The sequence below is a fragment of the Nicotiana sylvestris genome, chromosome 5, assembly GCF_000393655.2.
Source record: "Nicotiana sylvestris chromosome 5, ASM39365v2, whole genome shotgun sequence".
Taxonomy (NCBI): Eukaryota; Viridiplantae; Streptophyta; class Magnoliopsida; order Solanales; family Solanaceae; genus Nicotiana; species Nicotiana sylvestris.
The window spans coordinates 12,535,735-12,561,467 of NC_091061.1; the positions used below are offsets into that span (position 1 = coordinate 12,535,735).

The window sequence follows — 25,733 nt, forward strand, 5'->3', positions numbered from 1 at the left end:
TTCTTAGAATCATGGTTGTTATAGTTATGTTGTGTGTGAAAAATAAACCTACACGTTCTGCCGTAAATAAGAAGGAAAGAAAGTAAAAAAAAGAAGTAAAACTAAGGAATAATTTTGGTGTAAATTATAAGAAGAAAAAACGTTGAAAATAAAACTAAGAAATAAGAATAATATCGGTCTAAAATAGTCTAGAAATTTCAACTAAAACTAATATTGGCTAATCAAGTGATATCAAATTGTATGAGTTAGTGCAAATTCACACCTAGTGTGAATAGCTAGTCATAAGATGAATGAGTGACAATATAATTTCTATTACTAATGAAGATATTAAAAGAGAAGAAGAGAAAAAAAAGGTAAATGATGTAACTAAATTCCTTAATTGAAGGCACTAATAATAGATTGAGAGCCTTTTAAGGTGGAATGTATATATTTGGCGAAATGGCTTCCTGGCCACTTAAACTTGTTGGGTTTTTTAAAGCCGATACATAAACTTATAACTTTCCCATTTGAACACTCGAACTCGTTTTTTCCATAACTAATAAACACATTTGACCATTGACCATGCCCATGTGGCGTCAGGCGGTCCTAATCAGCAGCCCTCGTGAGGAACACGACGCACAGGAGCGTGAAAACCCCCTTCCCAACGCCCAACAGTACAAAATACCCCCCTTTCTCCATTTTTAAAAATCTGAAGCTCCATTTTCAATTTTTCTTTATTTTTCAGACCGTGAAAATGGTGGAAAGTAGGGAAATTAGGAGGGCCTAATTCTGCAATGTTTTCTTCCATGTTTTCATTATGCATAGAAGAAGAGATTCTGGGGGATTTCAAGTTTCAATAAGGAGGGCCTTCAGATTCTCTCTGAAATTCCAAGCTAGAAAGACGACACACAACGGCATGCCGGCAGTGATCTAAACAAGAGACTACTATGTCATCATGGAGGCTTAATGTAAGAGGACAATTGTTGGTCGATTTCTAAAGACTCGACCCCGAATTATAGGTCAAGATTCTCTAAAAATTCCTTTTGAAGGGATCTGCAAAAATTGGAGTTTATGATAAATTAAATGTGTTTCCCAGCTTCACTAATGATGAAGATTACAATTTTGTTCTATATAAGCGGGTGATTGAAATTGAAGGTCTACAAACATACCCAAATTCTGCAAACATTGTAGGAAATTAGGGCACTATCTTGTTAACTGTTGAGTCCTTGAAATAAAAATGCTGGAAGAAAAGAAGGAAGAGGAACGAAAGAGTAATATGAAAAAAGATCAAGCTGAGCCACATGTGAAACAAAATAATGAAAAGTAGATAGCCATTATTGATGAAGAAGAACGCTTGAGCAGTCAAAAGAGAAGGAGTTGCTGCTTGACTTTTCACGCCCTTACGTGTAAGACATCCATTGGTCATTTGCTGACTGGATGGACACGTATGTGTATGTGTAATACACGCGCACATGGCCAATGGTCAGATGTGTTTATTAGTTATGGAAAAAACGAGTTCGAGTGTTCAAATGGAAAAGTTATAAGTTTATGTATCGGCTTTAAAAAAACCGACAAGTTTAAGTGGCTAGGAAGCCATTTCGCCTATATATTTTGTAAACAAAACTTGCGTAGGTAGGGTAATTTAGTAAATATGAACATTTAGTGTAATAAAGTTTCCAATAGTACACAGGAATGAAAAAAATTAGAACTTCTCCAAATAAACCCGGTCCAACTATTTACTATATAAACCACGTCGAGCCGTTCAACAACTAAATCGAATTTCACGGCTCATTCACTTTCTTAATCAATAGACATTACAGGAGAAACAGTTTAAGCAATGTCAAAATCAAGTGAAAATGGAGAGCGTCCGGCGAATTTATCTCACACGTTCAAGTACTTGCTCGGTCAGTTAATTTTTCTTCTCACTTTATCCCCGTTCAATTTCACATATTTGTTTAGTAATGTGTTTATATTTGTAGCTACTCAATTTTTATCAAGGGGAATACCATTCATATTCAACTCTTGGATCGTTCGGCACCTCACTGAAGAAGACTATGCGGTGATATTCTAATTTAATCATTGTTCTATATCATATCCATTTTTTTTAACTTTTAATTTTTGTAATTCTCAGTAATTATCATCTTCCCATAGAGTAAGTGATCCAATTAGAAGGTGTTTCTCAATTCAAAAAGACAAATTATTGAGCATCCTTGAGCCGAGGGTCCATCGAAAACAACCTCTATACCTGCACAAGGTAGGAGTAAGGATACAAATAACTTCCCCAGACCCCACTGGTGGGAATATAGTGGGTATGTAGTTGTTGCTGTAAATTATTGAGCATTGGAAATAAATGATCCCAAATAAGGTAGATTGAATATGGAAGATCCCAAGAGTATGGCCTAGCGGTCAATAAGTATACATATTCAAATGAATTTCTTAAAACAAATACAGGGTTTGAACCAAAGCTACTAGATTTGGCCGAACTCGTAACTCAAAGGCTAGCTCCATTCCTGCTATCAATGAAGTGGATGCACCCTGGTCCTTGGTAGATGATAAACGTTAGGTGATTTTTTCCCATCCGCCTGAGCGTTGGTAGGTACCTGTACTGGTGTAGATAGCAGGTATCCAGTGAAATCGACTAGGTACACTCAAGCTAGCCTGGCACCTCCTATATAAAAAACGAATATAGAGGATTCTTATAAGCGAGCCCAACTAGTTCATGATTGAAGCTTTGTTGTTTTATGCATATGAATATATTTATAAGCGCAAATCTGAACCCTGGTGCTTGGAGGCCAGAGTTCAAATCCCGAGGGACACAAAAAACGCTAGGTGATTTTTTTCAATATGTCTAAGACTTGGTAGGTAGAGTTGCCCGACACCTGTATTGATGAGTGGTGGGAGGTAACAAGTATCAAGTAGAGTAGTTGAGGTGCTGGCCCCAACACCACTTTTATAAAGAAAAAAATGAATATAGAAAATTCTTACAAGCGACACCAACTAGTTAGGAATTGAAGTTATGTTGTTTTTGTTGTTTCATGTGTATGTCAATATATTATAGGTGCGATTTTGTTAATAAGTTGGTTTGCAGTTGTTTGTTCTCACTTGTTGTACTCTTCTTGGGTGAGAATACCATTTGGAAAGATTACTATAGATAAAATTTAGAAAAGGGAAATTGTTATTCGTTTCGTGGTATTTCATATTATATTATACTGAACCCGAACAGGTGAACAAAAAAAGTATGAATTGGTCGTTGTATGAGAGTTAGTATTTCGGATATATTCTGAAAAAGTAGTTGAACTACGTAATGGTTTGCTGGAGAGGTTCCATAGTAAATTTATTTAGGTATTGGCACTATTCTGTTGATGTTAATTGAATCATAAAAGATGGCAACCTCCGCTTCTCCATGGAAATATGAAAATAGGGAGAAGTCAACTAAATTAGGTGGATTAGAGAACGAGAAGAATTTTCTCACTTTTTCTTGCCGTAAGCTTTTAGTTGGTTTTCTTTTCTTTTTCTTGTATATAAGCTTTTGTGGCTGACTGGTTGTTACTAGACAATACAACATCTGCATTCACATGTACTGATGTACCATATCGATTCACCAAATTTTCTTTGATGTTTGTGGTGATTTGAGTTCAAGAACATGTTACCAATTAACTCAGATACTTTATTGTACTTTTCAACCTGACTTCTTGGTTTTATGTACAAGAAATTGTCTAACATCTTTTTTTGTGCATCATGCAGTTGTATGCTGTACAATTTCACTTGTTCATTACTTGTGTGCTTTTTCTTAGTCGAGAGGGCTTCAGGCGAGCATGCATGAGGGCCAACATTTATTGGTACTATTGGATTTTTTTTCCATGTTTCTTTTAGTTTTGTTCTTTGCATTTCATTTCAGAACTTCTTTTAGCTTCAATAAATAAAATTATCATTTTGGTTTCAGCAGGACTAAAACTCATTTTGTCCTCTTTTTTTTTTAGTTAAAGTCCTTTGCTCATCCATACTAACGTGAAAATCCTGCAATGAGGGAGGATAACATCATCTATTTTGCAGTGGGCTTCAAGTCATATGACATTGTTAGATGCTCATCCAATGCTGAAGAATGGTATGAATGGACAAAACGAGGTCGGAAATCTAATTAGAAGAACTACATTCAGCAGGAAGACGATGGTGTGGTTATGTGAAAATTTAAAAGAAGCATCGAAGATGATGGGAAACTATGTGAGAAGATGGAAAACCAAGGAACATTACTCAGAAATATTATGTGCGAGGAACTACAACAAACATGGTCGGTCCAAGGCAGGAGGAGGTCAGTTATTATTGTTCCAGAAGTGGCATTCAATTCGGGATGGTTAGATATTGCAACAAAAATCGAAAGGTTCATTAATAGCGGGGTACGGACGAATGTCATTAATGCTCCCAAAATCATTGAGGAAGGTCTTCTTTACTCAAGCACAGTCAGAAATCATAAAAGGGCAAACAGAGAAATGAATGAAGCGGCGGTCCAACCAGAAGGAGACATTATTCGCATCTCTGGTGATTTAACACGCAACGATTTGCTAGGCAGGTGCTTGGTGGGGTTCATCCCAGAAGAAATTTTCGAAATTGCAACTCTATCGGAAATTGGCAGATGGACATCTAGTTCTTGGAAGCAAGCACACAGAACCAATATTTATGAGATGGACCAGAATCGGTTTCTCTTCGAATTCTCTTCGAAATTAATCACTGACCATGTTTTGAGAAGTGATTGGTACTGAAGAAACACAAAGTTAAGCTTCAATGGTGGACTCCAACGGTGGGATCAGTTCCAAGCAATAAGACGATGAACCATGCATGGATTATGCTAGTAGGGCTTCCGTTACATCTATGGTCCCAAAAAGTATTCAAAGAAGTTGGGGAGTTTTGTGGTGGCTGGATTCAAACTGAGGAGGAGACGGAGCTAAAAAATCACTTGAAATGGGCAAGAATAAAGGTTAGAGGAGATGGATCCGCTGTCCCAAAAGCAGTGAAGGTAGAATTTGAAGGGGTAGTCTTCGAGATCCAGATCTGGTGTGAAGCTTCGATGAGAACGTACACCGATGCAAATGGAGAAGAAAGTCGTTCGAACCAGCGAGTAATAGAGGATAAGCAAAGATCGGGGGAGAGGCTCAATGTTATACAGTTCTGACGGGTCACGTGGGGAGTTCGAAAGAAGTACAACCTATCCCTAAAAATTAACGTGACTAGTCACATGACTCTTTAGTCACAACTAATAAGGCTGCCCAACAATGTAATTTAAAGGAATTGGACCCAGATTTTTTGGCCCAATTTATATCTGAAGAAAAGGATTTTAAATTGCCAAATACAAAGCCTAGACCAGATCCTTTTAATGAAGAGGTAGCAGCTCTACACTTTGAACCTTCTGTTGGAAATCAAATAACTACTTACGCAGTGGAGCCCAGTGAACAAAAATAACAACGAACCAGAAGAAGATGAAGAAAAGAGGGACAATGATGGAGAAAAGGAAAATCAACAAGAATCTATTCACGGGGATAATGCTATGTCGATTATTGCTGAGCACGAAGGGAAGGGATATGATTCAGAGGAATACAACATGCACATGCAATCAAAAGAATCTGATATGTTTGTGGACTGGGCAATTGAAGAAGCAGTGCCTCTAAACCATCAAAGCTTAGAGGTAGAAGAAGATCCGAAATTTGAGGCATCGATTTGGGTGCATCAGAATATCATCAGATTGAGCAAAGAGTTTGGGGTGGATTTTAACGGGTGCGAGAAAGAAGCACTGGAGCTTTTCATGAAAATTGACAACAGAAGACAAGCAAATAAAGGGAAAGAAGTTACACAAGTGACTCAGACTCCAAAGAAAAAGGGTTTCAAAGAGCTGAAAGGTCTGGATATTGGAAGTAATTTCATGAGCAATGGAACCAGAAGGGGGGGGTGGGGGTGCATCATGAGTCATAGCCAATGATTGTGAACATTATTTCATGGAATGTTAGGGGACTTAATAGAGTTAGAAAAAGGAGATTGATTAAAAGTTTGATACTCAGTTGTTTCTAAGAATCTAAAATAGAAGGGGATATCAGGAAGATAGTAAAAGAATTATGGGGTAATAGATGGGTGAAATTTGCACAATTAGAATCTAGTGGGACTAGAGGGGTATTGTAGTAATGTGGGATGGTAGAATATGGAAGGGGGAAGTTTGTTGTTTGGGAGCACACACAATTACTTGTAAATTTTCAGGAAAGGCTCAGGAATACACATGGCATCTTTCAGCCGTGTATGCTCCTAATGACAGAGAATAAGAATTGCTCCAGAATCACAAGAGCTATGACTGAGTTCTATAATTTTATTGAAGACATGGAACCGGTAGACACCCAACTATGAGGAGGTGAATACACATGGAGAAAAGGTGACAGGCATGTAATAGTAGCTAGACTGGATAGGTTTTTGATTTTTGCTGACTGGAATGAAGATTTTAGAAACATAAAACAATCATTGCTTCATAGAGTTACTTCAGACCATTCCCCACTGATGCTTCAATGTGTAGTTGGGATCCAGTCAAATCATACTTCAAGTTTGAGAACTGGTGGCTGCAGACTGAAGGATTCAAAGGTAGAATACAAGAATGGTGGAACTCTTTTACTTGTGAAGGAAGGCCTGATTTCATTCTAGTTTTTAAACTTAAAGCCTTGAAGGCAAAGCTTAAAGAATGGAGCAAAACTTTCCAAGGCAACTTAGCACTGCAGAAAGCAAGTATCCTCAGCCAACTTGCAGAGCTGGAAGATTTACATGACCGAAGGAGCTTGACAGAGGAGGAAATATTTACAAAAACTTCCTTGTCCATGGAGTTTGAGGAGATTGCAAACCATGAAGAAGTAGCATGGAGACTGAGGTCCATGGCCCTTTGGTTAAAAGAGGGAGACAGGAACACTAAGTTCTTCCACATAACAGCTAATACTCACAGGAGATATAACAATATTGATCAGTTAATAGTAGACGGTGAATCTTTGCAGAATCCAGAAGATATCAAGAGGGAGGTTATCAGATTTTACCAAAACCTCTACACAGAAGAAGAGGAGTGGAGACCACTAGGTACCATCAGAAATAGTAAGATAACTTAATGCTACAAAGCCCCTTTGGAGAACATGGGATATGGGATAGTGTAAAGGCATGTGCTGGAGACAAAGCACCTGGCCCAAATAGATTCTCAATGGCCTTCTTCACTAATTACTGGGAAGTGGTTAAAAGGGAAGTGGTAGATGTTGTTCAGAACTTTTATGATCAAGGAATATTTGAAAAGAGCCTTAATGATTCCTAAAAGTTCAGAATCATAGTTTGATGATGAAGTGGCTATGGAAATTTGCGGCGGACGAGCAATCAATCACTGTGGAGAGAGGTCGCTAGGGACAAGTATGGAATGGAAGAAAAATGGACAACCAAACCAGTGAGAAGTCCATATGGTGTCAGTTTGTGGAAGTTGTGGCCAAAAGTGATTAACAAGTCCAAATTCAAAGTAGGAAATGGTATAAAGATTTTCTTGTGGGATGACAATTGGCTAGGCCAAGGACCTTTGAAGCTACTTTTTCCCGACATATATACTTTGAATCAACAACAAGCAACACTAGATGAGGCATGGACTAATCAAGGTTGGAATCTTACCTTCAGAAGACTTCTAAATAGTTGGGAGCTTGACAGAGTAATAGAGTTTTACAATACTTTGGAGTTATTCAGTTGAATCAACTCTAATCAAGATCTTATCATATGGCAAGGGAATAGGCAAGGGAAGTTTTCCGTTAAGTCTGCTTATAAGGAATTCAACCTATCTAATAACCAGGCTGGATGTTGGCCATGGAAGATGATATGGAAAGTAAAAATCCTTTACAAGGTTGCTTGCTTTACATGGTTACTAGCAAAAGAAGCGGTTGTAACACATGATAATCTAATTAAGAGAGGTTTCACTTGTGCTCTAGATGTTACTTATGTGGAGAGGAAGCAGAGACAATTAGTCATCTCCTTTTGCATTGCAAATTCACTGTACAAATATGGAGAATTTTTATCAGCTTAAGGGGAATTTTATGGGCAATGCCGGGAAGAATTCTTGATGTTCTAGCTTGCTGGAATAAAGAGGGCAACCTTTCTAGTTATAAAGAGAGATAGAGAATGTCCCAGCCGGCATATGATGGAAAATTTGGAAGAGAGAAATTAGAGATATTTTGAAAACAAGTCCAGTAACATCCAGAAGACGAAGATGAAATGTCTAGCTCTTTTCTATTTTTGGTGTAAAGGAAAGCTTTTGGAGGATCATGAATCCATTTTTGATGTGCTAAATTCCTTGTGAGAAGACCAAGGATTATAAGTGTTTTGATTTTCTTTTTGGGCACTCCTTTTGTAATTATGAGTGACTTCACAAATTTAGTGAAGTCTATATGTTAATATACAAATATGTTACCTTCTCAAAAAAAAATAAAAAATTATCAAATCAATAGAAGCATTTGCAACTCTGTCTCTCTCTATATTGAAACTAGAGAGTTTAATGCTTGTCTCGTGTAATAAGTATATATTTTGCTTCAAGTTGTTACGGTCATAGTCAATAAAATGTTCTTTTATATTTTTGTCGTGAAATTATGAAAATCTGTTTTATGTGATCAATATTGTAATTCGGGAAAAGGGATGCCTCCTCACAAAGGGGGTCGCAGTGACCAGGCCAGGCGACTACTTATACCTAATTATGCTTGTTATTTACCAATTGAATAGTGGTGAAACTAATCTCCAGATTAAACTTCTTTAAAAAGAACATGTTTTATTTGTACTTACACAAGCACCAGGTAGGTATATTACCAAAGATTTCCGTTTAAGTTGCAAAGAGCTCAAAAAGTTTGTAAAATCATCCACTGCTCTTACTTTTTTCCTGTTTTCTCCACAAAATTCACTGCTTTCTCTCAGCATTGACATAAAAAATGTAAAAGTCCTTTTTGGAGAAGGAGTTCCACGACTGTGACAATGTGGATAAGCATGTGAAACTTTCTAGAGGCCTTTGACAAAGACGAGAGCACATAGGTGGCTAAGATTTTTAATTCTCAGTATAAATATGTGAAACAGGGCTAGGATACGACATTTTAGGAAACCAAATGTCAGATGTTTGACCATTCAGATGGCACTCCTAATATAACGTTCAATTAGCTAACAGCCCCCTAAAGTTAAGAAAATAGAGGATGTAGTCTATCTGGTTTGACATTGTGTAGTTCCATCAAGATGAGTACATGAAGGTTCTTTTATCATTTATTTCTAGCATTCTGTTTCTTCTTTGAGACTTTCAATATATATATATATATATATATATATAAATATATATGTTGGATCTGCTTTTGAAGTTTGGAAGTCATTGTGTTTAAATTGCAGTGGCGGATCATCAAGGAGAGAAAATGCAGCAAAATTGTTGAAAGTAGCATGGATGACCCTCCCTTTGGGAATAATTGTCATGTTTTCAGGATGCCTTTTTGTTTTATGGTGGCAAGAATTAAGTTATTCTAGTCAATACGCACAGGCTATATGGATAAATGGTGAGCTTAAACTTTGATATACAGACTTTTAAAGCATTGTGTTGTGTGCCTATTCTACAAACTGGTTATCAATATGAGTTAGGAAACCCATGCTTTCCATGGTTACTTATAATAAAAAACCCAAAAAGAACTCTGTTTCCATGGTTGCATCTGTCACTTGTGAGGGATTGTATGTATGCCCTTCTGAAATCATTATTCATTGGTTGTATGTCTTTGGCTTCAATGTCATTTTAACATAATCCTGACCTACTTAGAACCGTTTCTTCTACCTACATCTGGTTGGAGGTCTGAGAGTTGAATATATCATGTATTAGACTGTCCCTAAAGTTGATTTTGTGACTTTGGGAAAAAATTCTCGTCTGACTTTTTCATTTTTATTGGAAATTTTATATCCATTGAGCAGGTTTTGCATGTATGCTGGAGCTACTAGCCGAACCCTTTTACATCTTATCTCAGAATTTGCTTCTCCTTAAGTTACGTCTGATTGTTGAGAGTGCAGCAACCCTTTCACGTTGCATAGCTACCTACATCCTCATATTAAAGCTACCTGGCATGGTAAACAACAATTTGTTGCCTCCATTATTTACTATTTTGTATTTTTCCGTCTTTACTTTTATCTATTTACAGTAAAGTTTAAGTGAGTTTACTGTTAGGTGCTTTTCAATCGTGTTCATCTATAACATGAATTACTGCCTTAAATTGTTTATGCAAAAAGATGGATTCTAATGTTGCTCAATGGAATAATACCTCTTGAGGATTGAATTTCACTATGAGTAGTAATTATATTGCGTTAGTTTATGAAATTTAGTCCTAAAAAATGGCTTTGATGAAATGCCAAAGACCATTGAATGTGTGCAGAAACAATGTTTTGCCACCCATCTACATAGTTTGAAGGCTAATGTTTAGTTAATCTAGTTTTGGTGTAGTCTTAAACATATAAGTGATGTAAATCTCTGATGGACTTTGTTAGATGCTGTCATTTTTTAAAAGGACCCTACTTTTGTACTTGGTTGCATCTCCGTGATGCTTCTGTTACTTTCAATCGCTAGAAGGAGCTGCCAGTACAGTAAATATTTTGTGACTTGCAGTAATATTATCCCTCGTGCCTTATTTCACACATTCTTCCTTTGATAATTGAAATTTTAAAGGCATGATTCCATTTGCTTATTTAGTTTTTGGTCCACCATTTCTGGTAGGTGAATGAGTTTTTATCTTCTGTAGTTCCTTGTCTTATTTAATCTGATTGTCTTTCAATAAAATCTGTGCATAACTGTTCCATGTCCTAGGTTTATACGCCTGCATGAGTTACTTGCAGGGATGCCTGAACTTAATTTGATTTAGTTATTGTGACAAATATTGAAAATCAAAATTTCAAATCTTCCGGAGAAAGCATTATACCGATATTTAAGATTAGGTTTCTTACTTTCAGGAGAAAGCAATTGTATTTGCCTTGTCGCAAGTCGCATTTGGAGCATGTGTGTTCTTTGGCTACTGGGGCTACTTTCTTCTTTTTCACATGTATAGCAGTTCTGATCTCTTCCCTTTTGGGTAAGAATTCTAATGGTTACTCATCCTCTTTTGTTTCGCATGCATGTTATACGCTTCATATTTTCTTTTGATAAGTGATATGTAAAGTAAGGCGCACAAGCTGGTGCTTGTAGCAAATTTACAGACAAAGCACAAAAACATATATATATATAGAGAGAGAGAGAGACGCCGGGGGGGGGGGGATTCCTTCTTTTGGAAGTGGAGTGTCAGGGGACGTGGCTACAAGAAATACAAAGGGATGAATGGAAGCCTGCTCTTGTTTGGTTCTATAGATTGTTTAACTTTGTTCACACAATCTCTCTGCCCTCCTCTCTTATATTGACAGCTCTTTTCTTCTTGTGATTGGAATTTATTTTATTTGACAATCAATATCCTATTAGTGTAGGAAATGGAGGCGTTGATAAGCAACTTTCAAAAATGTGTATGTTGTTTACCTTTCAATCTTTCCGCAAGTTGCTTCTTCAAGAAGGAGAAAAGATGGTTCTTGTGTGGTTGGACACACCATATAATCAAGCAGTATATGGGCTTGTAGACAAACTAGGTATGCTTTGGCTAACTACTATTGCCTTCTACTTGCCGCCTTTCTTAACAAAGCAGCATATTGCTTAAACAGGTCATATTTTTTACCAGATACAAACATATAATTGATTTTTCAGGCAGCTTAGTGGTTAGGCTGGTATTTCTCCCATTTGAAGAAAGTTCATATGCTACATTTGCAAGGTCTGCATCAGGTTTATTCACCTTCCTCTGAGGACTCCTGTTGGTTATAGGACATCATCTAATCATTTTATTTTTTCAATTCATATGTTTTTCTAAATCATAGTGGGAGTCCACTGGGTTTGTTGTTGTTGTTATGTTTTCCTAAATCTTGCTTAGTTGTTATTGTGGTGAGTAATGCTAATTTGATTTCACAAGGGGGAGGTGAAGTGTAAGGAAAGGGAAATTCATCAAGTTACTTCCTTAGTTGCATTATTGTTCATATATTGTGATACAATTATTAGGAAAGTAAAAGATATAAGAATTCCTCCTTTTCTTTCTAGATTTGGGAGGTTAGATGACCCATTTTTGCTTACTTACCAAACAGGAAAATGACAAATAATCATCCTTCTACATACCTCTTTTCGCCCTACAGATCCTGTTCTTAACATGATTTATTGATTGGCTCCTATGGAAGCTTTTCATGCCTTATTGAAAGACAGGACGCAGATAGAATGGTGGTTCCTCAAGTGATGCCATGCCTATTAAGAAATACTTTTGAACCAAAGGTTATACTGGTTTTTACTAGTTATGAGCATGTTTTACATTTCTCATTTGACTTTTCAGGATTTTGCACAGAAGCTAAGAAATAGATGAATGAGCTTATCTTTTTCTTTAACCTTAACAACCTACATGAACTATTGCTTTTGGTTATTTTCTGATGCTACTTGGTGTATTTATTTCTTTTGCTTGGTTATTACTTCCATGAACCAGGTATTTTCTAACATGAATGTGTACTTGTCAGACTTAACCTCTTCCAACATCTCAATCTGTCGGCCTTAATCTTAATTTCTTAAAAAAACTGGTATTAGAAGAAAAACTGACTTCGACAGCACAAGGCAAAAGACCGTCTTATTTTTCCTAAAAAGCTTCTTTGACTTGATGACAAAAATTTATAATGTATTCTCCAAGAATTCTGGTTTAGTGCACCAAAACCCAATCAATAGCTATATATCAGCCATGACATAGAGCTTCATCTCCAAACTTGCTACCATTTACTTAACCGTGTCTATGATATTGCATTTTTGGTGTTTGTCACCACCACAAAGTTATAAACCAAAATTTTAACTTTATGCTGATTTCTTCTCTCATTCAATTTGAAGTGGCAATTTGATACCTCAGCTGTTTCACTGTTCTGGCAGGTGAAGACACGCAGAAGCAAAAGAAATTGGGAAAAAGTTTGACTGAGGCTTTGAAACTTGTTTTACTAATAGGTAACTATGACATCTTACATAATTGAACTTGCTTCAACATTACTTTGATCTTCTCTTTTTTCATTTTTATTTGTTTTTCGCATCTGTTTTGGAAATCGTTGTAGCTATAGAGCTGGACTCGTCGTTACCTACATTTACTTATCCTACTGGCTCATAATCAAAATTTTCTAGTAGTTTTAGCCAAGTCTCAATTTTTCCTGACATGTTGTCTTAGCAAATATTGGCAAGAAAAACAATTAGACGTTTTGGTCTTAAATGGACTTCTGTAGGCCTTTCCATGTCGGATTCCTCCACATCTCTTCCTCTTCCTTCACCTAAACAGCCATGGCCATCATCCTCCTCCAATCTCCATCTTCACCCACCATGGACATAACGTGTAACCTCAGAAAATGTAGATCTTGTTAAGGTACATCGTTTCTTTTAAAATCTTTCCCTTACCCTCCAATAGCCAAGCCAGTCGCGACCATTTCCCAGCAAAAAACTCCGGCGATCGCCCACCCACGCGCCCTCACGCGCGGCCGAGGTCTGGCGGCGCTTCAGCCACGCGCCGACGCGTGAGGAAGATTCTGGCCAGTTCTCAAAATTTTTTCTTAAGACAGCCTCTTCGTGAGGCTATTCCGAGCCTACCCATCCATCAATCTCCAAAATCCGACGACTTTCTCTATTTTCCGGCGACGGGTGAGGCTTTTTCCGGCCTGATCTCACTTCTTCTTCTTTAGTCAGCCTCTTCGCGAGGCTTTTGGGACAGCCGCATTTAGAATATGATGGATTCTACAAAGAGAAGCTCCTAATTCTCTATAGAATCAAGAAAACTGGAAAACATGTCTTTCATCAAAGCTGCCTCTAGGCCAGCCCTAGAACTTGGGGAAGATGCTATCGAAAGCTCGACGTAGGGCAGGACCCGCACTTCTCGCTGTCCGAGGAGCACACTCTCAGGCGAAAGGGTTTCTTGGAATCTTGTTTGATTGGATCTTTCTCCAAATAGGTTGGTTCTCCAGAGGCTGTTAGGAACTGGGCAGCAGAGGCATGGAACGTCAAGGACAAGCTGAAAATATCGCAACTGGGGGACACGCAATATCTCTTTCCATCTGTCTTTGAGTCTCAAGCTTCAGAAATTCCTGTCAGAGGAAACAGGTGGTTCGATGGGAACTTCTTAAAGCTAGACAGATGGGTGGAGCACGATGGGTGTCTCGACCCTCGTTTCACCGGCGAAACATTGGTGGTCAACATGGTGGGTCTCCCGGTACATCTTTGGTGTCTTGACCTATTTAAGAAGATTGGGGAAATCTGTGGGGGCTTTATTGATGTCACTTGCAGCCTACACGATCACTCGCGTGTGAGGATTGTGTTGAGGAAAGGGGGCAGAATCCCTGTCTCCACTGTGGTGGACGATGGCTACTTGAATTATAGGGTTTTGTTGAGCCCTGAATTTCGCCCTATCTTTATGCCTATGATAGTGGCGGAATAAAATGGTAGGTCAAATAGAAGAGAGGGGAGGGCTCACTGGATCAGCGGGCTAAGCAGGAATCAGAATATAGATGGAGAAGAGACGGGGGGTCTGAATTTGGGAGAAGAAAGACAAAATTTTATCAGGAGGAAAAGACGTGAATGCCCTTGGGTTAGTGATGCGGGCTGGAAAGGCAGAATGGGCCGGTCCTCTTTTAATCATCATAGGGCCGACAAGTTTTCAGCAAGTATAGGCCTGGGCATCCACACATGGGCCCAACAACATTTCCCAATTATATTAGAATTGATCCTAAGGGGCCCAAATTATTTCAAGCTGCGTATGATAAGGCTACTAAGTATATGGGAACAATTGCTCCTTCTTCTTCTGCCATTGGTGCTTCACAACAGTGATATTTCTTCTCCGAGCTCTAGTGTCCCGCGCCCTCTTCGATGGCCGTTACTTCAGGGGCCACACCGGCTAAAGCTGGTGGTGTTATTTCACGGCCTCCCGCCTCTGATGGACCCAACTCCATCGCCATCTCATCTTCTCTTGTGCGTAGCTGTGCTGAGGTTACACTTTAAGCTCCTTCTTCTGGGGAGATTGTTGCGCATGCCCCAATTGATGTTACTGTCGGACCAACAATTCCTGTTAAGATGCCGCCAAGGGTTCCATGCTCTCTTCCTTCCCGCTACACTGTTGGCGTTTCTGGACATTCCTATAGTAGTGGGGTGTTAATCTCAGAGGTTGGTGCCTTTCAAGGAAATGGTGAGACCCTTCCGGCACCTAAAGTTCCTATTGCTAGCAATGCTATGGTCTTGTATTCCTCCGGTAGGAGCAAGGAAAAGGTACATATAGAAGATGCCTGTCCAATTTCGTCACGGATTGGAGGAGGGGATATGTCCTTCTGAAGGAGGATAAACTATTAAACTCCGGGAAAATTTTAGGTGTTTCTTTTGAAGGGAAGGAAGATAGGGTGTTAGAACTGTTAAAGGAGATTGAGCAACAACCTTTTTATGATGGTGCAGGGAGGGAGTTGGGTCAAGGTGTTAAGCAAAATAATTTAGGGGATGTAGTGGTGTACCAAAGAAGGGGCCGGGTGTATGACAGGGAGTAAGGGAGCTCGGCTAGGGGGGGTGGGAAAAAGGGGGATATTGTTACTTATGGAAGTTAAGATTCTTTCTTAGAGTGTGAGGGGGATGAATGACCCAAACAAAAGGGTCATCATCAAAGTGGGAGTTAGAGAGTGGGGTGCCAACCTAGTTTGTTTTCAGGAGACCAAAATGGAAGTTTTGTCGGATGCGTTTGTGAGGAGTGTTTGGAGAGGTAGTTGGGTAAAATATGACTGGGTCCCAGCAGCGGGAAGTGCCTGGGGCATTCTTCTTATGTGGGATGATAGAAGCTTGGAGGTAAAGGAGATTAAGAATGGAGTTTTTTCTTTAGCAGCTCTTGTCAAAGATAGAGTGACTGGGGTGGAGTGGGGATTTGGGGAGTGTACGGACCGATAGGAGAAGGGTCCAAGGTGTCTTTTTGGGAGGAACTAACCAATGTTATGAGGGAATGGGACATTCCATGAGTTCTAGGGGGAGACTTTTAACACTATTAGATTCCCGGAGGAGAGATTAGGGTGTAGCCTGATTTCGAGGGCCATGGAGGAGTTTTGTGACTTCATCAATGATCACTTTCTCATTGACCTTCCTCTGTCAAGGGAAAGGTTTACTTGGGCCAGGGTGGAGGATTCCAACTCAAGGTCTAGACTTGATAGAACTGATATCGCCTTCTGGGATGAGCTGGTGCCGAATGTACTGCAGATTCCTTTACCTAGGCTGACTTCGGATCATTTGCTTGTGCGTGCTCCTTTCCGATTCGAGAACATGTGATTGAAAGTGCCAGGATTTGGTGACAAAGTGAAAGAATGGTGGACAAGCTACGGGGTATCAGGGACACCTTCATTCCGTCTTTCGAAGAAACTTAAATTGCTCAAGGGAGATATTATAAGGTGGAATAAATAGGTTTTTGGGAGGGTAGAGGTTAAAATGAGAGAGCTCATGCATGAATTGGGGAAATTAGAGAGAGGGGAAGGGGCGAGAGAGTTAGATGAATCTGAGAAAGCGAGACTGGGGGAGGTTAAGAGGGAAATAGTCGAGTTAGCAATAGCTCAGGAGACTAGTTGGCGGCAAAAATCGAGGGCGCTCTGGTTAAAGGAGGGGGATTCGAATACCAAGTTTTTCCATAGGGTTGCGGTTGCAAATCGAAGGAGAAACTTCATAGAGTTCTTAGTTGTTGATGGGGTGAGGATTGAGGGAGAGGAGGAGGTAAAAGGGGCTAGAGAGGGCTTTCGAGGAGGAGGAGGTACACGGGGCTGTGTCGAGTTGTGCTGGTGATAAGGCCCCCGGGCCTGATGGTTTCTCCTTGGCTTTCTTCCAGCTCTGTTGGGACACCATTAAGGGGGAGTTGATGGAAGCCGTTGAATACTTCCACGTGAATGGTGCTTTCAAGTGAAGTATCAATGCTTCTCTTATTACCATTGTGCCTAAGAAAGAAGACGCATCTTGTATCAGAGACTACAAGCCTATTAGTCTCGCGGGGAGCATTTACAAGATTATTTCTAAAGTGCTATCTAATAGACTCAAGAAAGTTCTTGACGTGTCTGTTTCTTCCTCCCAAAATGCGTTTGTGGAAGGTAAGCAGATCCTGGACGCTGCTTTGATGGCAAATGAACTTGTAGACTCCAGAAGAAAAAATAGAGAACCCGACTTACTATGCAAGTTGGACCTTGAGAAGGCTTTCGACCATGTCAATTGGGAGTTCCTAGATTTCATGATGATGCGGATGGGGTTTGGGGTAAGATGGAGGGGATGGATCAAGTTCTGCATTTCCTCAGTCAAATTCTCTGTCCTGGTTAATGGTAGCCCGTGTGGTTTCTATGGCAGCTCCAGGGGTCTCAGGCAAGGTGACTCCCTATCCCCGTGCTATTCATTCTAGTGATGGATGCTCTGAGTAAAATGATGGATCGTGCGGCTGGCGGAGGCTTCTTGAGAGGATACTACGGCTTGGAATCCAGGGATTGGAAGGGTTGAAAAAAGATTAGCAGGCTGGTAGAAACGGTGTCAAATGGCGGTAAGGAAGTGCTTATTAAAAGCACCTTATCGAGTATGCCCACCTATTACTTGTCCCTGTTGCAAGCTCCTGTGAGCATCACAGAAAAACTGGAGCGGCTTCAAAGGAATTTTCTTTGGGATACGGTGGATGGAACTAGAAATTGTCATCTAGTGAATTAGCAGACAGTCACTTCCCCAAAGAAGTGGGGTGGACTTGGAGTAAAAGATCTTAGGGTATTCAACAGAGCTTTGTTAGGGAAGTGGCTGTGGAGATTCAGGGTAGAAGAGCATGCTCTATGGAGGGAGGTCATAGTAGAAAAGTACGATTCCATGGGAGGGGGTTGGAGTACCAAGGCGATCACAGCACCTTTCGGGTGTGGCATGTGGAGGAGCATCATGAAGAATTGGGAAGCCTTCAATGGCAACATCACTTATAGGGTGAGAGATGGAAGGAGAATCAGCTTTTGGAATCATAGGTGGTGTGGAGAGGATACTCTGAGGGTCTCTTTCCCCACGTCTTCAGAGTATCAAACCAGAAGGAATTGATGGTTCAACAGATTCGCAAGGAGCATGGGGGGAGGTAGTATGAGACCTCTCATTTAGAAGGAACATGCAAGATTGGGAGATTGCGGAGCTCCAAGATTTGTTGGCACTGCTGTATGGGCAAGACAGGCCCTAGCCATCTTGTGATTCTTGGAGATGGGGGTTGCGTGGCGATGATTTGTTCACCGTAAAGTCCTTTTACCAAAGTTTGTTAGTGAGAGAGGAGGCCACTTTTCCATACTCCTCGATCTGGATTCCTAAAGCGCCCACGAAGGTGTGCTTTTTTGCATGGCTAGCGGCGAGGGGAGTGATCTTGACTGTTGAGAATCTGCGAAAGAGAGGAATCACACTTGTTAGTTGGTGCTACATGTGTAAAAACTCAGGGGAGGAAGTTGATCATCTTTTGTTGCATTGCCCTGTGTCCTCGGGTTTGTGGAGGGTAATCCTGAATCTTAAGATAAGAGTAAGGATCCTCTCATTCCTTCTTAATTACTCTTTATACAGTCCTGTATAATATGGCAGAAAAATGTGAGACATTTCTCCCTTTCGCATTATATGGGTTATCTGGAATGAGAAATGCGAGGTGTTTGAAGGACAAGCTATATAGATTAAAGCATTGTTATTTAACTGTTTTTTATGCAACAGAGATTTAAATTGCTTAGACACTTTTATGTATTCTTTGGGAGCTCTAAAGATGAAATCTTTTGTAAAGTTAAATGTAGCATGTTGTTGGTGCCATTATGATAATGTGAAGACAAAACTTTTTCTGCATTATCCCAGAAAGAAAAATCTCCTCAACTCTGTATGGATCCAAACTCAATCGTTTGCTATGCCAGTCTTTATTGCAGAAGTGGCCCTTTTAGTGGGTGGAATGGACTATTTAATCTTGAAGCTAATAAAAACCTGAACTAAAAACATCTTCTTTCAGGCACACGACTATTGTGGTGACAAATTCATAATCTACCTAAGAAAAAAAGTACTTGAAAGCCTCAAAAGATAGAGGCCGATGTACAAGACTCAGCATTTGAGATGTTATGACTTAACTAAGACTCTAAAATTTGTAGAAGACTTGCTTTCTGGCTGCCACTGAAATAGGCAGCTTCCAAAATATGATATGTTCTCTAGACTTGCTTTTGCTGGGGCATTTGCTTCGTTTATCAGCATCATTACCATATGCTTCAAACTAATTCTTCTCTTTTTGATAAATATGCCTCAAACAATAAATTGACGCACGTTATGTTTCACTTGCTGCTTGTATATATTACACGGAAAAACTTGGCAAATTTTTATTTCATTTTGGCTCTTAGGTTTTCAAAACGAATTAGACTCTAAATAGCTCATCTTCATTCTCAAACCTGCTTGTCTTGTAGGTTTGGTTGTCATGGCCTTTGGCCCTAGCTATTCCTACTCTTTCGTCAGATTGCTGTATGGTCGCAAGTGGAGTGATGGAGAAGCTTCAACAGCTCTACGATACTATTTCCTCTATGTTATTCTGTTGGCTATGAATGGTAAGGTCGTGTTTGGTTTCATAATAGAAAATTATTATAATATCTTAAATAAGTGAATATTGAATAATTAATTAGAAAATAATGACTTCCATGAAAATGTTACATAGTTATCGCTGCTATATAATAACTAAAACCAATTAGAGTTAATGAAACAAATTTGATAGAATTACTGATTAATAAGATAAATGATCCCAAATAAACTGTTTCGGTCCGTATTTTATGTGAGTAAGGCCAAGTGAGCAGCAAAAGAAATCCCATGCTGAAAGGTTTCTGTAATACTGAAAATTGAGGGACCCCTTCAGCAACTGTCAAATATTTTTGAAGGTCTAGAACGGATCCTATTTCTCTCCTTCCTTTTCATTAATTATTTTAGTGCTTAGGATTTAATTTAAGTAGTTACCCTGAGATTTACTATAGGTTTTCTAGTTCAGAAATGAAATGTTTTTTCTCATGAAATATTGTGGACTTTTGACGACTTCTCAACTCTGTAGATTTTTACTTTGGGCAGCCCATATGCATTGGTGCTTCTGTGATTCCTTTGTATTTATAACCGGGCCATAGCACATGAATTGGAGCTGATTTACTTCCATACACTCAAATGTGATACTAGGCACCTAATCAACCTATAGCACTCACTAAATAAGGCTGAAGAATGTCGAAAACTCTGGAAAACAAACTAGTTTTAGCAACGGGATTATCTTATGAAGTTGGCACGAGATGAGTTTAAATGGAGTAACATGATAAGTGAGTTTCATATAAGCGATCCCAACTTTTTGAGGCTGAGGCGTAACTGTAGTAGGATTATCTTATGAAGCAAGAAGCAGTGTATGATGATAATTAAGAAGGTCCGGTGAAACTTCAAATTTAGTAAATAGTGATGTGGGGACAGAGCTGTATATATATGGGATAAAAGGTTGTGAAGATTGGAATTCCCAACTTTGGACTTCTGTTTTAATGTGTTTGAGTTTGTAATTAACTGTACTGCTGCAGCCTCCACGGCAAAAGTTTCTTTGATAAGAGTACTGTTCATGTTTGAAATTTCTGTGAGGGATGCAGTTTTTGAGCTTTCTGATAAATTTTGGCAAAGCACAGCTGAAGCTCTTAACTGGAATCTGGCCATGTTTATCCACCAGTCATTTATTGTTGAAGCGCTACAACCTTGATGCATGCTTTTGAAATTGGTGACTTTTGTCTGACTTTTTTGGCAGAGAAGAAACTATTGGCAAGTTTCTCTTGTCTTATTAAATTGCGTGAAAGTTTAAACTGTTAGAGCGTGCACTTTTATTTACTTAATTATGTCTTAGCACGCCTTCTCACGTGCTAGCCTGATAATTTTTATTGGACAAGCATGTGAATATACTTTTTATTAATGGATGATGGTGCGGCTTGAACTCAGTGATACCATGTGAAATTGTGTGAATCACCTCATCTAAAAGCTTATAATGTTAGAGAGGGGACATTTTGATTTATTTTATTTTATTTTTGATAAAGACTTTTTGATTTATTTAGTTACTATTTCTTAACATGTTCAAATGCCATTTGATGGACACCTCTCTTAAATGGTGTGTGGAGCATTCGGGAATTTTGTTTCCGGCACTGCTTTTATGAATTATTATTGGAGGTTTTAGCTCATTTTTTCGTACAAATTTGATTTTTTATTAATTTTATTATTTATGAAGCTGTTTATTCCTTTGACTTTTGTCTGATAAGGCTACTTATTACTTTTACATAACGGATAGAAAGCTTATATATTCGTTTTCAAGTAGCTGAGATCTACAATGAAGTATGTTCCCTTCTCGTTTTGCAAACTGCATTATTAATTGCAATGATGTGCCCAAAAGATTGTACCGCTGATTTGCTCTGTATTTGCTTTTGGCTTGTGAAGACGATATGTTGAATTTGCCCTGGCCTATTAAAGTTTTATTTAGCTTTACCACCATTAAGGTTTACAGATACTATTCTGAAATTGTCGAGTTTTTCTTTGTCTTTGGTGCAGGAACATCTGAAGCTTTTTTGCATGCAGTAGCAAATGAGATTCAACTCAAACGCTCAAATGATTCCTTGCTTGTGTTTTCACTGATTTACCTGGTGTTGAATGTTTCTCTTATACGTTCAGCTGGTGCAATTGGGTTGATTTTAGCAAATTCTTTGAGTATCCTTTCTTGATGCATTAAAGTATTAGATTTCTTCTTTTCCTGGAATTCTGACAGTGTTTGCCTTTTCTTTTCTTTTTTTTCTTTTTTTTTTGAAAATTGTTGATCAGTGTTCGCACTGCAGATCTTGGTTCACAAATAAGGCAAGGTCTTACAGTTTGGTGGTGTGTTCTGATTAGGTCGTTGTGGTTAGTGAATATCATGTTTGTAACCTCTAGTTCCTTGACTTGTTGAAAGATATGGCTTTAAGGATTACTTACTCAGCAATATTCATCAGGAACTATTTCCAGGTATTTGCTAAGCTTGTGAAATTATTTTGCTTTACATCATCAAAATCAAGAAATTTTCCTGATGCTTGAGGATTTTGGATATTTAAGTAATTCAGAAGTCACAAAATTCCTTGGATGCAGACGATGATCTATTCTTTGGATTTTTTTTCTCAGGGTTCGTCCTCATTTTCCTTTCGTAGCTGCCTTCCCTCTGGTTGGACATTTCTGCTTCTTTCTGGAGTAGTCACTCTAATTTCAGAAAAGTTATTTTTGGATCGGGATGACTTCTGGAAGACATTTAGTGTTCACTTCATAGTGGGCATCACCAGTTTCATGCTAGCAGCCTTTATCATGTAAGTTTGTAGGGAACTTACGAAAATGACCTTTGCAGCGCTAACATTTTGTTGTCCAATGCACTCTGTGGACTAGAAGTGTAGTGAACTAGGCTCAAATACAGAACATCAAAACTTAAATGCTCCAATTTGGAAGTCCTATAACTAAATTGTATTCTGAAAAGCATGACGTGTGTATTTCTGCGTCTTATCTATCTTAATCTTCAGCTATCGTCGCGAGAGGAGCTTTATCAACAATATCATACGTTTCCGGGAGCATGCTGACTGAAGAAGAAAATCCCACTGCAGTAGGATTTTTTCCCCCCATCTTTAGTACTCACAATTCTTTTATGTCTTTTATTTTGATGTTGACGTTCACCTAGCATGATGTCTCTCAATGCAGGTCAAGCAAGAACCTTAGTCATCAGTTATTTTATGGATAGAAGATGGCGTTTAGCTCTTTGATGCATATCGGCAATTCTTTGTTGCATTTCAAAGTGAAAGTCATAGTTTACTAGGTATGACAGAACTCTGGTTTATTTTCATGGACTGGTCCGTGTTCCTTCTCTTTTGGCCATAATATTTGCTTAATGTTCCAAGCAGGTGTATTCACTTGTCAGGTTTCCACATCAATCCAAGTGGTCTTGGCATCTCTGAACTGTAAATTGTTGAATCAATTATCTGAATTTTCCAACCGTTAGAGAATCGTACTTTCAGATAATGTTCAATGAAGGGTGAGAAATTAACAAAATTATTAGCTGTTTATGGAGACCACTGATTAATTTGTTTGGTATACAATGTTCTTTATCTGCTTATTTTCAATTTCCAGAGGTGGGTTGTTTAATTCTGGTCTTTGCTTTGGATTTCACTTTTTTTGCAAGAATATCCTAGATCAACCAGGATCAAGAACAGATGATAATATAAAGTGATAAATCGTTGTGTTCCCAAGTACATGATACATTGACAGCGTAGTGATCCCCACTTATTAATTTCCCATATTTTATAAATTAGTCGATTATCTTATGCACTTCTTTTTAGATTCATCTTTCTCCTGCACTTGACACTCATGTCAGCTAAGTGATGCTAGGGGCACAAGGTATCCTTCTTTCACTGCTTTCGCCTTTATTCCTTTCTTTCAAACATTATTTGATTGAATTGGAGAACTGATGCCGTGGCAGTAAGAATGGTGTCGTTACTCTGTTGTGCATCTGTATCAGTATTGCCCTATCGTTTCATTGGTTTCCTTTCCCCTTTTTACAAGGTAAAAATTATGCAGTATTATTAATGTGGCATCTAAGATGTATACACCATGGTTTTTTGGGTAGAAATAAATCTATTGAGGAGATAATCTGTTCAGCATGCTAAGTACTTGTATGTACAATAAATATATGTTCATCTTGATTAATAGACGGATTCATATATTCATCATATCAATTCTCTTATCCAGTGCTTGGATTGCCTCCAGCTGCAGTAAAACTTATAAAATCTTTATGCTTAGTTTGGTTCCTCTTATAGGATAAAATCTCATTCCTGCTTTTTGCGACTCATAAGTGATCCTCTTATAGAAATCAAGAATAGCCAAATAGAAGCAGAGTGATTGTCCAAACCATGGAAATTAAGTGATCATAGAGGACTATCATGGCTGTGTGGGTTGTCTTCCAATGTCTATATAAGTGACTAGTAGTGTAAAGAGTTTGGTAATTATAAGCATTGAAAACTTGGGCAAAAAAGGTAGCCAAAGTGGAGAAATGAAACCTATGATGATTAAGTAGACTAGGTCTTAAACAAGTATTCTTAACAACATGGAAGAAAAGGTAGACAAAATTCAAACATTCTTAAGCAAGATGATTATCTTGTTTGATTTTTGCTTGAAAGATTGGACCCTTTATTGAATTAGTACACCCCTACCTTTGCCTCAAATTGCAGAAATTAGATATATAGATTACCAAAGGTGTACATGTGTGATGTGTCCTAGGTTGTCTAAATCGATTTTTGGAGATTATGCATTACTTGGGGGTTGGGGAAGCAGAAGGCTGACCAACCAATGTAAACTTCGCTAAACATAGTCGGTTCCAAATTCAGATATAGGGGGAGAATTGCAGTTATGGCTAGCATAAATTGTCTAGTTATAAAAAAAATATCTCTAAATTCTGAATAGATCATACAGAAGATTATATTAACCACATCTAATTTTGGATATTCCTATATTTGATTGAAAGAAGAGAAAAGTGAAAGGTGGAGAGTAGCAAAAGTTGAATAGATGGCAAGTTTTCTATGAGTCTTGTCAACAATAAGTGCAATGGCCCCAGGTTTGTATCATTGTTCGACTAGCAGCTTGAGTCCACGGGTTTAGCAAAATTTTGATCGGACATTAGAGTGAACTGAGTTATCTTTGTATGTCTTAAGATACATGTTATTGAAGGTGGTGTCAACCGTGTGGAAAATGAACCAATGTAAAATTCCGGAAAAAAGTGAATTTTTTTTTTCAATTGAAAATGATATATGAAAATTAGAGTTGTGTTTGGACATAAATATAATTTTTGGTTGTTTTTGAATTTTTGTGAGTGATCTGAGTGAATTTTAAAAAATAGTTTTTTTGAGTTTTTCAAATTTCAAAATTTATCTTCAAGTGAAAATTGAAAATTTTATGGCCAAACACTGATTTCGAATTTTTTTAAAAAAAAAAAATCGAAAAAAATGAATTTTATTTTATGTCCAAACGGGCTCTAAGTGGGCGTTTGGACATAAGAATTTCTAAATTCCAAAAAAGGGCGAATAAGTTTTTCAAGTGAAAACGGTATTTGAAATTTTGAGTTATGTTTGGACATGAATATAATTTTGGGTTGTTTTTGAAGTTTTGTGAGTGATTTGAGTGAAAATTTTGCAAAAAATAGGTTTTTGGAGTTTTTCAAAATGCATCTTCAAGTGAAAATTGAAAATTTTATGAACAAACGCTAATTTTGGAAAAAAATGAAAATTTTGGAAAAAAAAAGAAAAAATTTCTTATGTCCAAACGGGCTCTAAGTGTCGATACAAAATAGGGCGTGCGCGAATTTTGGAACATCTTTTGTGTTCACCATATATGTTGAAGTTTTAACTATAGTTTCACTATATTTTCGGATAGTTAAACTAAGTTTCTTTAATTGTTTATTGATTTTACTTAAGCTGAAATTATTAGTCCTAACTTGATTAAACTAAGTTATTGCTTGATGCTATTGCTTTGTTTCATCTTTCCTCAGCCGAGGGTCTATTGGTAACAGGTTCTCTATCTTTTTAGGGTAAGGTCTACATACGCACTGAGTTACACATATGTTGTTGTTGTTGCT

The 25,733-nt window shown here is 38.2% G+C and overlaps 1 protein-coding gene across 3 annotated transcripts; it reads left to right on the forward strand.

Annotated features, from left to right (window-relative positions):
• Positions 1-1,763: 1,763 nt before the first annotated feature.
• Positions 1,764-23,251, forward strand: LOC104232720 (uncharacterized). 3 transcript variants are annotated; one of them, XM_009785978.2, is made up of 16 exons: positions 1,764-1,883; positions 1,959-2,038; positions 3,724-3,818; positions 9,379-9,539; positions 9,943-10,094; positions 10,969-11,087; positions 11,468-11,628; positions 11,744-11,818; positions 12,986-13,057; positions 19,516-19,653; positions 21,650-21,805; positions 22,044-22,096; positions 22,250-22,428; positions 22,636-22,715; positions 22,791-22,925; positions 23,011-23,251. In XM_009785978.2, exons 1-14 carry the CDS (start codon positions 1,817-1,819, stop codon positions 22,694-22,696), a joined length of 1,569 nt encoding a protein of 522 aa, XP_009784280.1. In that variant the 5' UTR covers positions 1,764-1,816; the 3' UTR covers positions 22,697-22,715; positions 22,791-22,925; positions 23,011-23,251. The 3 variants fall into 3 exon arrangements, with proteins under 3 accessions (XP_009784280.1, XP_009784279.1, XP_009784282.1); XM_009785977.2 differs by having other exon boundaries at positions 22,811-22,925; XM_009785980.2 differs by lacking the exons at positions 1,764-1,883; positions 1,959-2,038 and adding an exon at positions 4,033-4,288 and having other exon boundaries at positions 3,729-3,818; positions 22,811-22,925.
• The last annotated feature ends 2,482 nt before the right edge of the window (positions 23,252-25,733 follow it).